Source organism: Pan troglodytes, chromosome 8 (genome assembly GCF_028858775.2).
Source record: "Pan troglodytes isolate AG18354 chromosome 8, NHGRI_mPanTro3-v2.0_pri, whole genome shotgun sequence".
Lineage (NCBI taxonomy): Eukaryota > Metazoa > Chordata > Mammalia > Primates > Hominidae > Pan > Pan troglodytes.
Genome location: NC_072406.2, coordinates 114042207 through 114057347, shown reverse-complemented (window position 1 = coordinate 114057347; position 15141 = coordinate 114042207). Strand labels below are relative to the sequence as shown.

At 40.0% G+C, this 15141-nt stretch overlaps 1 protein-coding gene across 29 annotated transcripts in view; it reads left to right on the top strand.

Annotated features, from left to right (window-relative positions):
- The window catches only part of ARMH3 (armadillo like helical domain containing 3), a 213682-nt gene that overhangs the window by 104049 nt on the left and 94492 nt on the right, over positions 1-15141 (top strand). For 25 of the 29 annotated variants that reach the window (XR_010146686.1, XM_507998.8, XM_063781088.1 and 22 more), the window contains one exon: positions 13182-13257. The exons of the other annotated variants lie outside the window; for them this stretch is intronic. Coding sequence is in view for 24 of the 25 variants with exons in the window: in XM_507998.8 (XP_507998.2) it covers positions 13182-13257 (76 nt within the window). In the remaining variant the exon portion in view is untranslated. The remainder of the gene's footprint in view (positions 1-13181; positions 13258-15141) is intronic. 29 annotated transcript variants of the gene reach the window in all.

Here is a 15141-nt window from a genome sequence, read left to right as displayed (position 1 = left end):
ACACCCAGTGGGATATTATGCAGCCTTCAAAAGGAAAGAAGTCCTGTTACATGTTGCAGTGTGTATGAACCTTGAGGATATTGTGCTAAGTGAAATAAAGCAGTAACAAAGGGGTAGTACTTATATGAGGTATCCAAAGTAGTTAAATTCACAGATATGAAAAGTAGGATGATGATTACCAGGGGCTTTGGGAGGAGACAAAGAGAGTTGCTTAATGTGTGTAGAGTTTCAGTTCTACAAGATGAAAAAGTTCTGGAGATCTGTTTTACAGCAATGTAAATATACTTAACACCTAAATTGTATGCTTAAAAATGGTTAAGAGGGGCCCCTTCAAAAGTAGAGTATCGGCCGGGCGCGGTGGCTCACGCCTGTAATCCCAGCACTTTGGGAGGCCGAGGCGGGCGGATCACGAGGTCAGGAGATCGAGACCATCCTAGCTAACACGGTGAAACCCCGTCTCTACTAAAAATAGAAAAAATTAGCCGGGCGTGGTGGCGGGCGCCTGTAGTCCCAGCTACTCGGGAGGCTGAGGCAGGAGAATGGCGTGAACCCAGGAGGCGGAGCTTGCAGTGAGCTGAGATCGGGCCACTGCACTCCAGCCTGGGCGAAAGAGCAAGACTCCGTCTCAAAAAAAAAAAAAAAAAAAAAAAGTAGAGTATCTTAATTATTCACAGTCAGTTAAAGATTGAACTTCTCCTCTTTTCCCCCTTCTTACTACTGCCATTGATGAGTCTTTTTTAAAAAAGTGGTTAAGAGGGTAAATTTTATGAGATGTCTTTCTTTTCTTTTCTTTTTTTTTTTTTTTTTACCACAGTAACAACAAACCTAAACTCTAAAGTTTATTTAGATTTTACCAATTTTTCCACTAATGTCTTTTGTATTCCAGGATCCCATCCATGTTACCACATTACATTTAGTCATCGTGACTCCTTAGTCTTCTCTGGTCTGTGACTGTTTGTGTTTCCTTGTTTTTTATGACCCTGATAGTTTTCAAGAATGTTCCTCAATTTGGGTTTGTCTTGTGTTTTACTCATGGTTTGACTTGGATTGTGGATTATAGAGAAAAATGTCACACAGTCCAAGTACCCTGACTTATCACTGATGATACTAACCTTGATCACTTGGTTAAGGTAGTGTTTGCTGTGTTTCTCTACCACAGAGTTGTAATTTTTTCTACTTTTTCATAGTCTGTTCTTTATTTTGTTTTATTTTTGTTTTTATCATGTCTTATTCTTTGGAAGCAAATCACTAAATGCAGCCAACTTGAAAGTTGGGGGACAGGGAGGTTAAGCTCCACCTCCTGCAGAAAAGGGTGTCTATATAAATTATTTAGAACTTTTCTGGAAGAATTTGGTTGCTGTTGCTACTGCTGCTGCTGCTGTTCTTATTCCTCTTCTTCCTCCTCCTCATCCTCCGCCCCCCTCCCTCCTTCCCTCCCTCCCTTCCTTCCTTTCTTCTTCTTCTTTTTTTTTTTTTGAGACGGAGTCTCGCTCTGTGGCCCACGCTGGAGTGCAGTGGCACAATCTTGGCTCACTGCAACCTCCACCTGCTGGGTTCCAGGGATTCTCCTGCCTTAGCCTCCCAGGTAAATGGGATTACAGGCCCATGCCTCCACACCTGGCTAATTTTTTTTGTTTTTAGTAGAGATGGGGTTTCACCATGTTGGCCAGTCTGGTCTTGAACTCCCAACCTCAAGTGATTTGCCCTCCTCAGCCTCCCAAAGTGCTGGGATTACAGGTGTGAGCCACTATGCCTGGCTTTCTTCTTTTTTTGGAGACAGTGTCTTGCTCTGTCACCCAGGCTGGAGTGCAGTGTCAATCACAGCTCATTGCAGCTTTGAACTTCAGGGCTCAAGCAGTCCTCCCACCTTGGCCTCCTGAGTAGCTGGGGTTATAGGTGTGCGTCACCATACCTGGATAATTTATTTTTGTTTTTTTGTATAGATGAGGTTGCCCTATGTTGCCCAGGCAGGTCTCGAACTCTTGGGCTCAAGCGATCCTCCTGCCTTGGCCTCCTAAAGTTCTGGGATTACAGGCATGAGCCACTGCACCCAGCCAGTATATGTTTTAATCAAAAGCTTACTGGAGTTTTGATTGGGATTATGGCAAACCTATAGATCATTTTGGGGAAAACTGATATCTTGATAATGTACCTTACAATCCCTGACAAAATATATCTATTTATTGAAGTCTGATTTTTCTGACGAATGTTTTGTTGTTTTTACAACATGAAAATCTTGCATATATTCTATTAGATTTATCTTAATGTATTTCATGGCATTTGGTGCTGTTAGTATTTTTGAAAATTTTAATTTTTAATTGTTTATTGCCAATATGCAGAAACACTACTTTTTAAAATTTTTTTAATATGACAGCTTTATGAGATATAATTCACCTACCTTATAATCTGCCCATTAAAGCATACAATTTGGTGAGTTTCACTATAGTCAGAGAATTGTACCACCATCACCACAATGAACTTTGGAGCATTTTCATCACCCCAACAGGAAACCTACCCATGAGTGGTGACTCCCCATTTACTGCAATCTCCTGAGCTCTAGGCAATCACTAATCTATTCTCTGTGTCTGTAAATTTGCCTATTCTGGACATTTTATATAAATGAAATCATACAATATGTGGTCTCTTGTGACTGGCTTCTTTTATTTTGGATCTTTTCAAGCCTTATCCATGTTGTATCCATGAAGTAACAGTACTTCGTTCCCTTTTTACTGTGGAACAATATTACATTGTATGGATATACCACATTTTATTTATCCATTCATCAATTGGTAGACATTTAGGTTGCTTCTACTTTTTGCTGTTATGAATTATCCTGCTATGAGCATCCATGTACAAATTTTTGTGTGGGCATGTTTTCATTCTGTTGAGTATATACCTAGGAGCAGAATTGCTGGGTCATATGATAACTTTGTGTTTATAACCTTTTGAGGAACTGCCACACTGTTTGACTGTCCTCACTTTTCCAATGTGGGTGTACCATTTTACACAAGCAAGAAACAATGCTGATTTTTAATCTTGTGTCCTGTTATCTTGCTATTTTTGATCTTGTATCCTGTCATCTCACTTATTGGGTTTATTAGTATTTGTAACCTTTTTGGGATTTTCTACATAGACATTCATGTTGTATGTGAATGTTGTGTGCCTTTTATTTCTTTTTCTTGCCTTATTGTACTGGTTACAGCCTCCACTACTATGTTAAATTAGAGGGTAAAGATGGACATACTTGCCTTGTGTCCAATCTTAAGGTGAAAGGATTAAGGTTATCCTCCATTAAGTGTGATGTTAGCTGTAGGTTGTTCATAGATGCCCTCTATCTGGTTGAGGAAATTCCCTTTTATTTCCTGAGAATTGTTGTCATTAATGAATGTTGAATTTTGTTAAACATTCTCTAGCATTTATTGCCATGATTACATGGTTTTCCTACTATTGTCTGTTAGTATAGTGATTGATTTTTAAATGGTGACCAACCCCACATGATTATAACATCATTTTTACATATTGTTGTATTCGATTTGCTAGTATTCATGAGGTATATTGGTCTGTAGTTTTACTTTCTTACAATTTCTTTTTCTGGTTTCAATATTAGTTAATTTTGGCCTCATAATATGAATTGGGAAGTGTTCTCTCATTGCTCATCTTCTGTTTTCTAGAAGAATTTGTTTAAGAGTGGTTTATTTCTTAAATGTTTGGTAAAATTTGCCAGTGAAGCCACTGCGTCTGGAGTTTACTTTTGTGGAAGATTTTAAACCATAAGTTCAATTTATTTAATAGATACAGGACTATTTAAGTTATCTATTTAGCAGTGACCTTTGGAAGTTTGTGTCTTTGAAGAAATTTGTTTTATTTTGTTGTCACTTTTATGGGGCATACAGTTGTTTGTAATATTCATTTTTAATGTCTGTAGGGTCTGTACGTAGCTTCCCTCTTTCATTCCCTATATTGGTAATTTATATTTTCTCTCTTTTTTTTTTTTTCTTCATCAGTTTGGATAGATGTTTATCAAGTTTATTGATTTCCCCTCCTCAGAGAACCAGCTTTTGGTTTTATTGATGTTTTTCTCTGCCATTTTTCTGTTTTATTGATTTATGCTCTTTATTTTCTTCTTATTGCTTGCTTTGAGTTTAATTTGCTCTTTTTTTGCTAGTTTTTTAGGGTGCAAGCATAGTTCATTGATATGAGACTTTTCTTTTTTTCTAATATAAATATTTTGTACTATAAATTTCCCTTTAAGTACTGCTTTAGTTGCAGCTCATAAATTTTTTTGTTGTATTTTTATTGTCTTTCAAGTTCAGTGTATTTTCTTATTTCCCTTGAATTTCTTCTTTGACTTTTGAATTTTTTTAGAAATGTGTTGCTTAATTTTCAAATACTTGGGGATTTTCCAGATATTCTTCTGTTAGTAATTTCTAGTTTAGTTTTGTTTTGGCCAAAGAATATTGTTTGTATTATTTCAATGCTTCAAAATTTATTGAGACATGTTTTATGGCCCAGAGTATGGTCTATCTTGGTAAATGGTCCATTCCACATGCACTTGTATTTTGTTCTTGGTGGGTGGAGTGTTCTGTAAGTTTCAGTTTGGTTGAGTTTTATGATAATATTGTTCTCTGTTTTCACAAATTGTTCTGTCTACTTATTATAAAGGGACAGAGAAGATAGTATTCCTTGTTCTGAATTCTGTTTTGTCTGACTTTAATGTAGCCACTTTGGCTTTTTAAATTATTAGTATCTGCATGCATACCTTAACTTTTTTTCTTTTTAGAAGTGAGTTCTTGCTATATAGCTTGACTACAGTGGCTATTCACAGATGTGATCATAGTGCAATACATCCTCAAACTCTTGGACTTAACTGATCCTTCTGCCTCAGCCTCCTGAGTAGGTGGGACTACAGGCACATACCACTGTGGCTGGCTTATATATTTTCCTGTTAGCTATATTTTTATATTTAAAGTGTCTGTCTTGTACACAGCTTACAGTTGGGTCGTGTTTATTATCCAGTCTGATAATCTCTGTATCTTATTTGGCATATTATCTATACATATTTACAATGCGATAATCACTATAGTTTCTTTCAGTTCTACCACGTATTTTGTTTGCCCCTCCCCGCACTTTTTGGCTCTTCTGTACCTGCTTTTCTGCTTTCTTTTGGATAATTTGAATATATTTAAATATTCCATTTTAATTTATTAGTTGGCTTTTGGGCTATATTTGTATTTTTTAGCAGTTACTCTAAGATTACATTGTATGTACCTTTTGCAGTCTAAAGTCAGGATTGTACCACTTCAATAAAATGTAGAAACTTTGCTACTATATAGGGTCTATTTTATTTATTTATTTATTTATTTATTTATTTATTTATTTATTTATTTTTGAGTTTCGCTCTTGTTGCCCAGGCTGGAGTGCAATGGCATGATCTTGGCTCACTGCAACCTCTGCCTCCCCGGTTCAAACGATTCTCCTGCCTCAGCCTCCCAAGTAGTTGGGATTACAGGCATGCACCACCACACCCGGCTAATTTTGTATTTTTAGTAGAGATGGGGTTTCTCCATGTTGGTCAGGCTGGTTTTGAACTCCCAACCTCAGGTGATCCGCCTGCCTTGGCCTCCCAAAGTGCTGGGATTACAGGTGTGAGCCACTGTGCCTGGTCTTTTTTTTTAGTTTTTAGGAGATGGGGTCTTGCTCTGTTGCTCAAGCTGGAGTGCAGTGGTGTGATTATAGCTCACTGCAGCCTTAAACTCCTGGGCTCAAGTGATCCTCCTGCCTCAACCTCCTGAGTAGCTGGGATTACAGGTGTGAGCCACTGCACCCAGCTGGATATAGAATTTTTAGTTGGTAATTTTTATCTTTAAGTACTTTGAAGCTATTATTCTCTTTTTTCTGGCCTCCATGGTTTCTGAAAATAAATCTGTAGTCATTTGAATAATTGTTCCATTGTTTGTAGTATGTTGTTTTTCTCTAGCTTCTTTTTTTTTTATTTTTGAGACAGAGTCTCGCTCTGTCGCCTAGGCTGGAGTGCAGTGGGGTGATTTCAGCTCACTGCAAGCTCTGCCTCCCGGGTTCAAGCTATTCTCTGCCTCAGCCTCCTGAGTAGCTGGGATTACAAGTGCCCGCCACCATGCCTGGCTAATTTTTGTATTTTTGGTAGAGATGGGGTTTCACCATCTTGGCCAGGCTGGTCTTGAACTCCTGACCTCGTGATCCACCTGCCTCAGCCTCTCAAAGTGCTGAGCCACCACCGTACCTGTCCTTCTCTAGCTTCTTAAAAGGTTTTTTTTTCCCCTTATCTTTGGCTTTCAGCAGTGTGATTGTAATATATCTATGCACAATTTTTCTTTGAGTTCATCCTATTTGGGGTTTGCTGAGCTTCTTGACTCTCACCAAATTTGGGGAAGTCTTTAGCCCTTCTTTTTTCACTGGGGACAGAAACTCTGCCCCAATTTCTGTCTCCTCCTTTTCTGAGACTATAGTATCACAAAGATTAGACTTTTCCATATTGTCCCATATGTTTCTGAGGCCCTGTCCCTCCCCTCCCCCATTTGTCTCTATTCTTCGTATTTAATTATTTCTATTATACTTTATGTTCACGGACTCCTTTGTCAGTCTATTCTGCTATTAAGCCCACCCAGTAAATTCTTTATTTCACATAGTACATATTTTACTTCTAAATATGTGTCACCCTGGCTGGAGTGCAGTGGTGCACTCTTGGCTCACTGTAGCCTCAAACTCCTGGGCTCAAGTGATCCTCCTACCTCAGCCTTCCAAAGTGCTGGGATTACAAGGCATTAGCCACTGTGCCCAGCTTTACTTCTAAATATTTTAATTGGTTCTTTGTTATGGCTTCAGTTTCTTTGCTGAACTTGTATCTTTCCATTCATTTCAAGTATGTTTACCTTTTCCTCATGGAGCATAGTTACGATAACTGCTTTAAAGTCCATGATAATTTTAACATATGTGCCATCTCAGATATCTGTTTTTTTGTCTTTTCTTTTGAGAATTGGTCACTTTTTTTGTTTTATTATATATTCTGGTTCTTTATGAGTAATTGTGGATTACCTCCTGGACATTTTTTTTTTTTTTTGAGACAGTCTTACTCTGTCGCCCAGGCTGGAGTGCAGTGGCCCACTGCAACCTCTGCCTCCTGGGTTCAAGCGATTCTCCTGCCTCATTCTCCCCAGTATCTGAGATTACAAGTGCCTGCCACCATGCCTGGCTAATTTTTTGTATTTTAGTAGAGATGGGGTTTTGCCATGTTGGCCAGGTTGGTCTCGAATTCCTGACCTCAGGTGATCTGCCCACCTTGGCCTCTCAAAATGCTGGGATTACAGGCATGAGCCACCGAGCCTGGCCTCCTCCTGGACATTTTTAATGTTATGTTGTATACACTCAGAGATTGGTTATAATCTTCTGGATTTTTTTTTTCTTTTTTGAGACAGAGTCTCGTTCTGTCACCTACGCTGGAGTGTCACCCAGGCACGCTCTCAGCTCACTGCAACCTCTGCCTCCTGTGTTCAAGTGATTCTTTTGCCTCAGCCTCTGGAGTAGCTGGGATTACAGGCATGCACCACCACGCCTGGCTAAGTTTTGTATTTTTAGTTGAGGTGGGGTTTCACCATGTTGGTCAGGCTGGTCTCGAACTCCTGACCTTAGGTGATCCACCCGTCTCAGCCTCCCAAAGTGCTGGGATTACAAGCGTGAGCCACCGTGTCCAGCCTAATTTTTGTATTTTTTGTAGAGACAGGATTTCGGCATGTTGCCCAGGCTGGTCTTGAACTCCTGGACTCAAGTGATCTACCCTCCTTGACCTCCCAGAGGGTTGGGATGGCAGGCACGAGGCACTGCGCCTGGCCTCTCGATTTCTTTCTCCAGAAAGATGAGGATTCCTTTTGAGTTTTAGCCATCCACACAGTTCCACTATGCAGCTCCGGAACTGGCTGACCCTTGGGGCAAAGCTGTAAGAGAAAATAGGAAAAATAAAACCTGGAAACCGACCCTCTTGTGAGCGTTTCTCCAAGTTTTGACTTCCCTCTATAATCTGTCTGCTTTTGTTTAATTTTCAGAGCCCTCAGATAATTACTTTTCATGTTTTGTCTAGAGTTTTTAGCTGTAATCAGCAGGAGATAGAGGCTTTAGTGGGCTTACTCTGCCATGCTGGAAGTAGAACACCATTTTTTAAAAAGATATTTTTGTTTAATATAAAATTTTTCATTCATTACTTTAAAAATCTCATTTGATTATTTGCTGGCTTACATAGTTGCTAGTAAGAGGTCCGTTGTTTTCATCTTTGTTTCTCTGTGCATAATATCTTTGTTTTTCTCTGGATGCTCTTTTTTTTTTTGAGATGGAGTCTCGCTCTGTCCCCCAGACTGGAGCGCAGTAGTGCCATCTGGGCTCACTGCAACCTCTGTCTCCCGGGTTCAAGCGATTCTTGTGCCTCAGCCTCCCGAGTAGCTGAGATTACAGGTGTGCACCACCATGCTCGGCTAATTTTTGTATTTTTAGTAGAGACAGGGTTTCGCCATGTTGGCCAGGCTGGTCTCGAACTCCTGACCTCAGGTGATCCACCCGCCTCAGCCTCCCAAAGTACTGGGATTACAAGCGTGAGTAACCATGCCCGGCCTCTGAATGCTTTTAATATTTTCTCTTTATCATTGGTTTTCAACAATATGATTATCACATGCCTTGGCATGGTTTTCTGTATTTTGCTTGGGGTTCTTAGAACTTTTTGAATCTGTACATTTTTAGTTTTCATCAAATGTGGAAATGTTTTGGCTATAATTTCTTCAAATTTTTTGACCCTGCTCTTCTGTTCTCAGTTTGGACTGTCTCTCTCTCTCTCTCTCTCTCTCTCTCTATATATATATATATATAGGCTCAAGCAATCCTTCTGCCTTAGCCTCCCAAAGTGCTGAGATTATAGGCATTAGCCACTGTGCTTAGCCGTGGGTTTCTTTTTTAATATTTCCATTTCTTTCCTCATCATTTTCAAATTTTCCTCAGTCTTCCTGAATATATCGAACGTATTTCTAATAGATTTTTTTTTTTTTTTGAGACGGAGTCTTGCTCTGTCGCCCAGGCTGGAGTGCAGTGGCAGGATCTCGGCTCACTGCAAGCTCCGCCTCCCAGGTTCACGCCATTCTCCTGCCTCAGCCTCCCGAGTAGCTGGGACTACAGGTGTCCGCCACCACACCCGGCTAATTTTTTGTATTTTTAGTAGAGACAGAGTTTCACCGTGTTAGCCAGGATGGTCTTGATCTCCTGACCTCGTGATCCACTCACCTCGGCCTCCCAAAGTGCTGGGATTACAGGCATGAGCCACCGCGCCTGGCCTCTAATTGCTATTTTATTGTCCTTGTCTTCTCCTTCCATTGTCTTTCTTCACGTCTAGGTCTGTTTCTACTGACTGATTTTCCCTCTGCTTATGCTTCGTATATTTTTTTGTTTCTTATGGTTCATATGTTTTTGTTTCTTTGCATGCCTGGTTATTTTTGTTATTAGAATTTAGAAATTGTGATTTTTATGATGTGGATGCTGGATTTTGTTCTGTTTCTTTTATGTAACATTGGACTTTATTCTGGAATTTGATTATGTTATGTGGAATCAGTTGGATCTTTTCAGGGTTTGCTTTTAAGGGTTGAGGGTAGATCAAGAGCAACCTTGAATGTAGGCTAATTTGTCCCATTACAAATGCTGTACCCATTTACAGAACCTGCCTGATACTCCATGTGTTACTAGGTCTTTCCACTCTTGCTGGTGGAAACATAAGTTATTTTCTTTGCGGAGCGTGCCGTGAGCTCCTCAGTTTCTTCTCCTTTCCAGTGGTTCTTCGCCCTCAGCCTTGGGTAGTTTCTTCTTCCATATGCATAGATCAGTGTCTGCAAGAGATGTAAGGGATCTGCAGAGCTGTCTGTCAAACTCCCTCCTTGACAGCTTTCTGCCCCACATCCTCTAGATGTCTTGGCCTCTCCAAATGCTGATCTCTATGTCTACAACTTGGCAAGACTTCTAGCTTCTGTTTAGATTCCTCTTCCCAACCCTGCAGTGTGGGAACTTTTCTGCAGGGCAGTTGTAGGGTTCACCTTCTTTGTTTTCCTCCTTTTAGGGGATCACAATTCTATACTGCTTGTTTTCCAATGTCTGACAACCATTGTTTCATATGTTTTGTCCAGGTTTCTGTTGTTTAAGGTAGGAGGGTAAGTTACTGCGTCTTGGCTAGAAGAGGAAAGACTTTTTTTTTTTTGAGATGGAGTCTTGCTCTGTTGCCTAGGCTGGAGTGCAGTGGTGCAATCTTGGTTCACTGCAACCTGTGCCTCCAGGGTTAAAGCAATTCTCCTGCCTCAGCCTCCTGAGTAGTTGGGACTACTGGCACGTGCCACGGCACCCAGCTAATTTTTTTTTGTATCTTTAGTAGAGATGGGGTTTCACCATGTTGGCTAGGCTGGTCTTGAATGCCTGACCTCAAGTGATCCACCCACTTCAGTCTCCCAAAGTGCTGGGATTACAGGCATGAGCCACTGTGCCCGGCTCACTAAGACATTTTTGATAAAGGCACACACTTAATCTTCCTGTTTGGCTGCAGTGAAGCCCACTGTATGGGAAGGACTTCCACAGAAGCTACCCAGAACCATAAATGACATTATGTTTTAAGCTGTCTTTTCTTGTTTTTGAAATCAAAGGTAATTACCAATACTAAAGAAAAAGCATAGAAAATAATTAAAATCTTATAATTCCTGGGTTCTAGTACTACCACTGTTTTCACTGTTGTATATTAACCCACATGCATGCATAGTTTTACAGAGTTGTAATCATGATATCCTTCTAGCTTGTGTTTTCTAACATACAATTCATTTTTTTTGTAATTTTCATGTCTCTTTTTAAATGGCTGCATATTATTTTTGTGTACTATAATTTACTATATAAATGATGGCTTTAGTTTGAGGCTTTTAGGGAATTTTGAAATAATTTTGTGTTTCAGTTTGGTAGCTTAGAAAAGAATGTAAAAACCAATGGTGTTTCCAAAGGAAATGTAGTGATGAGGTCATCTGGGTGCCTGTTCAGTAAGGAACAGAGCTGACAGGATATTACAGAGAAGTAATCCGTGGACAGAGTTCAATACCTCTGTGAAAATGTGAGGAGGCAAAATTCAGCTCCATTTCATAAATGTCTAGGTTCTACCATCAGAGAACTTGTGATTTTGTGGGGGATCTGGTGAAAAACCAATGCATCTAAATAAATTTCACAATTGAGGTATAATAATAATAAAATTTAAAAAATAAATTTCACAATTGAGTTGAACAATAAATGTATGGCTTCCTGAAACAATTTTGTTCATTACATGAATAAATTCTCACATGCACTCAGTGAAACCTGAGTTTAGACTATAGAGCTCTAACTTGGAACTATACCAACTTCCCTTGCACTAAATCTTATAAATTAAAAAAGCAGCACTGTTGATGTGTTTTATTAAGTCTTCTGTCTTCTTTTTCATTAAATTGCATGAATTTATAAATGTGAGACATTGCTGGAACAGACGTAGAGCAGCCAGATGAGCTTTCTTTCCCCCATCACAGCCACAGGCCCTCCCTCTGATAGAGCTTCTGCTGCAGCTCTTCAGAATCTTGGTCAGGCGTACATAGTGATGGTACTCAGCTATGAGGGTCATATACAGATTGGCCACACATTTCTTAATGTTAGTGAGGCCCTACTTTTTTTCTTTTGGGAAAGTCTCAGGTACATTCATTCATTCATTTGGGAGGTAGTCTGTTGAAATTAATAATAGCTAAAACTTATTTACTATGTGGCAGGCACTAATCTAAGAGCTTTATATATAACAATTCTTTCATATAGGTATTGCTGTTATTTTCTAGTAGGTGGTAGGGGCTGGACTTGGACCCTGACCATTGGCTTCAGAGATCTTGTACTTACTTCTCTACATAAATGTAGGCTCTTGAGTCATTTCCCTCCAGGTTTGAATTCCAGCTCCATTACTTACAACTTGTGTGAATGACTGCAATCAGTTACCGTACTTGTCTCCTCTGAGTCTTGGTTTTCCTCATCTGTATGCTACATTACATATAACCTAAGTTGGTCCAGTGCCTGGCACATAGTAAGCTCTCCGCATATTTAGCACTTATTAATTAGCCATTCATTAAAACATACACTTAGAGTGCCTACCATGTGCTTGCTCTTTCAAGGAGCACTTGTGCTGTTTTGTCTCTTTTCTAAAATGGCATGTGTGGCTCTGAAGATCATAGCTGATAGAGGATATATTCAGGTCTATATTTCTATTATCTTTCCTCTCTGTGTGAGTTTGGAAAAGGGAGAGAATTTGGTCACACAAGGGAAGAACGTTCTTGTAGATTCATTTTGCAGGTCAAACAGTTAAGTCAGAGGAGCAAAAAAAGGTTAATCTGTTCTCACTCATAGGTGGGAATTGAAAAATGAGAACACTTCGACACAGGGTGGGGAACATCACACACCGGGACCTGTTGTGGGGTGGAGGGATGGGGGAGGGATAGCATTAGGAGATATACCTAATGTAAATGATGAGTTAATGGGTGCAGCACACCAACATGGCACATGTATACATATGTAACAAACCTGCACGTTGTGCACATGTACCCTAGAACTTAAAGTATAATTAAAAAAAAAAAGTTAATCCTTGATTGACACATGACCATCCTCTACGTGGATGTGTCCTGTTTGACTGAGTTTATATGTTAAGGAGTTTATGCATATACATAGAGCAGGAAGGGACATCAACTAAGCCAGCCAGTTCCACTAAATCAGCCCCCACCATTAGGGAAATGATAGATATGGCAACAAGGTTACCCTCACATCACCACCCCAGTGCAGATTGTAAATGCATGCAAAAATTAAGTTATGGAACCCGGTTAGCAGAGGGGAGGGAAAACCTAAGGCAGAGAAGGAGTAGAGTATTTTGATAGAAAGTGAAAAGAAGTTAGAGAAAAAACTGGAGTGAAAATAGTTGAGAGAATTCTATAAGCCCTTGTATTTTTATCTAAGCTGAGGATGTTTTTAACAGAAGATTGGCGCAGGCTTTGTTTGGTTATTCTGAGAGTGCTATTCTGAGATGTGTCTTCATTCCTCATGTTTGTGTTTTATGCCGGGGGTTTGACAGATCTGTGTTCTTTCCTTCTTTGCAGTCCTGAGGCTTTCTACCAATGCAGGCCAGTGGAAGGAAGCAGCTAGCAAGGTGACCCATGCATTGGTTAATATCAGGTAAGGAATGAGAAGTATCTCTTGCAGAGTTCCTTGGCTCTTCCTGAGGTTTATTGTACCTTTCTAAGTAAAGTGTGTTGAACACTACTACTATTTTAAGCCTTGATGTCTGTAGGAGTGGAAGAAAAATTGTCGTACTTGATCAAGAAAAGCAGGAGTACACGAGGCTTTTATTTTATCATATTGAAACAGCTCAAAGTGCTGGCTGTTCTGTGAATTTTTTTACTGAGAGATGGTTACAAGCCCTTTTCAGGCATGCTAGTTGCCAGAGTGTTCTCTATGTATAGGTCATCTGAAAACTTTTCTCCAAAGATTTTCAGCTTTTCTCCATGACTTCAGTGAATGATTCATGGAGATCTAGAATGTTGACCTTTTACTCTACGTGACTATTTCTATTTATGGTAAACAGAGGCAATTGGAGTCCATGGGGCTGAGTCATTTTAGGTTGCTTATGAAACAGCAAGGCAATTACAGAGTGCTGTATGTATTGCATAAAGTTGTGTCAGGCATGGAGTTGGTCAGGGTCTTGAGGAGGCACCACCCATGCACAGGTGTGAGCTGTTGGTAATGGAGAAGAGAAAGTGCTTTCACCATTGGGAAACCTAAATTCGACTTTTCTTCTGTTCGTTGCTCCCTTTGTGCCTTTGATTTTTCATTTTCTCAACAGTTATTACACTGTTCTTATAAACAATTGAAAAATTAACACTGAGTAAAAGAGGCAAACCCAACAGATGGGGAACTTGATTTAGCTCCAGATGTAAGCCTTGCCAGACATTCCTAGTAATAGTAATGCACATTTACAACTTGGTATAGATTCTAATGTGTGACAAAGCTGGTCTGTGATTTTTTTCCTATATCTTTTCTTTCTTTTTATTTAAAGGTAAAATGTCCTGTCCCTGCAGTGATTTACTACCCTGTTTGGCACATCTGGGCATAAAAGGAGAAGTGTGAAATTTGTGTGTTAAGAGGGCTGGGATGAGGGAGCATGGGGTGAGATGTGCTAACAAGATTGCAGTGAAGGTTGGTCTGCCTTACCTGTCACCAGACTCATTTTGCATCAAACACAATTTTATAAATCTCACAAATAAATGCATATCTGCACCTAGCAAATAATCCAGATACTGTGGTGAGGCCTTACGATAAATGCGATTTTCTGTAAGAATCAGGAATTACAAACTGCCTTCTCCCAAATATCTGTTTATGACCCAAGGGCAGCATGACAAATGTGGGTGTTTGAATGAAGCACCAGGTCACCAGGTTCTGGGCTAGGGTATGAAGTGCATATGGGTATAATTTATGTGGTGTTGACTCATTCATGTATTTATGTAGGCCTTCCAGGCAGCTCCTTTTCATCTGGGGCCTGTTTCCTTGATCACATTCCTTTATACTTGCCTTATCTTCTGCTTTTCCTTTCAGTGGTTTCTGGCTTGGCTTCTGTCTGTGTTCTTCCCAAGGGCCATCAAGCAGCTGATTTAAGCTTTTGACCTCTCCTTTTTCCGACAGCTAAGAAAGAACTGGGCTGAGCCTTGTTACCATGTAACTTCTTTCTTCTCTTTGCATGACCGTCAGGCATATACCTTCATTTTCATTCCTTAAATTTCTCTGATGAACTTGCTGCAATAATCACATCATTTTTACTGTTGCTAATAACCGGACTCAGTATACATCTAAAGTAGCAAAAAGATCCAGTCGTGGACAGGCTCAGTGGCTCACGCCTGTAATCCTGGCCCTTTGGGAGGCAGAGGCGGGAGGATCACTTGAGCCCAGGAGTTCAAGACCAGCCTGGCCAACATAGTGAGACCCTGTCTCTAAAAAACAAAATAAACAAAGATTAGCTGGGCATGGTGGCACATGCCTGTAGTCCCAGCTACTCAGGATCCTGAG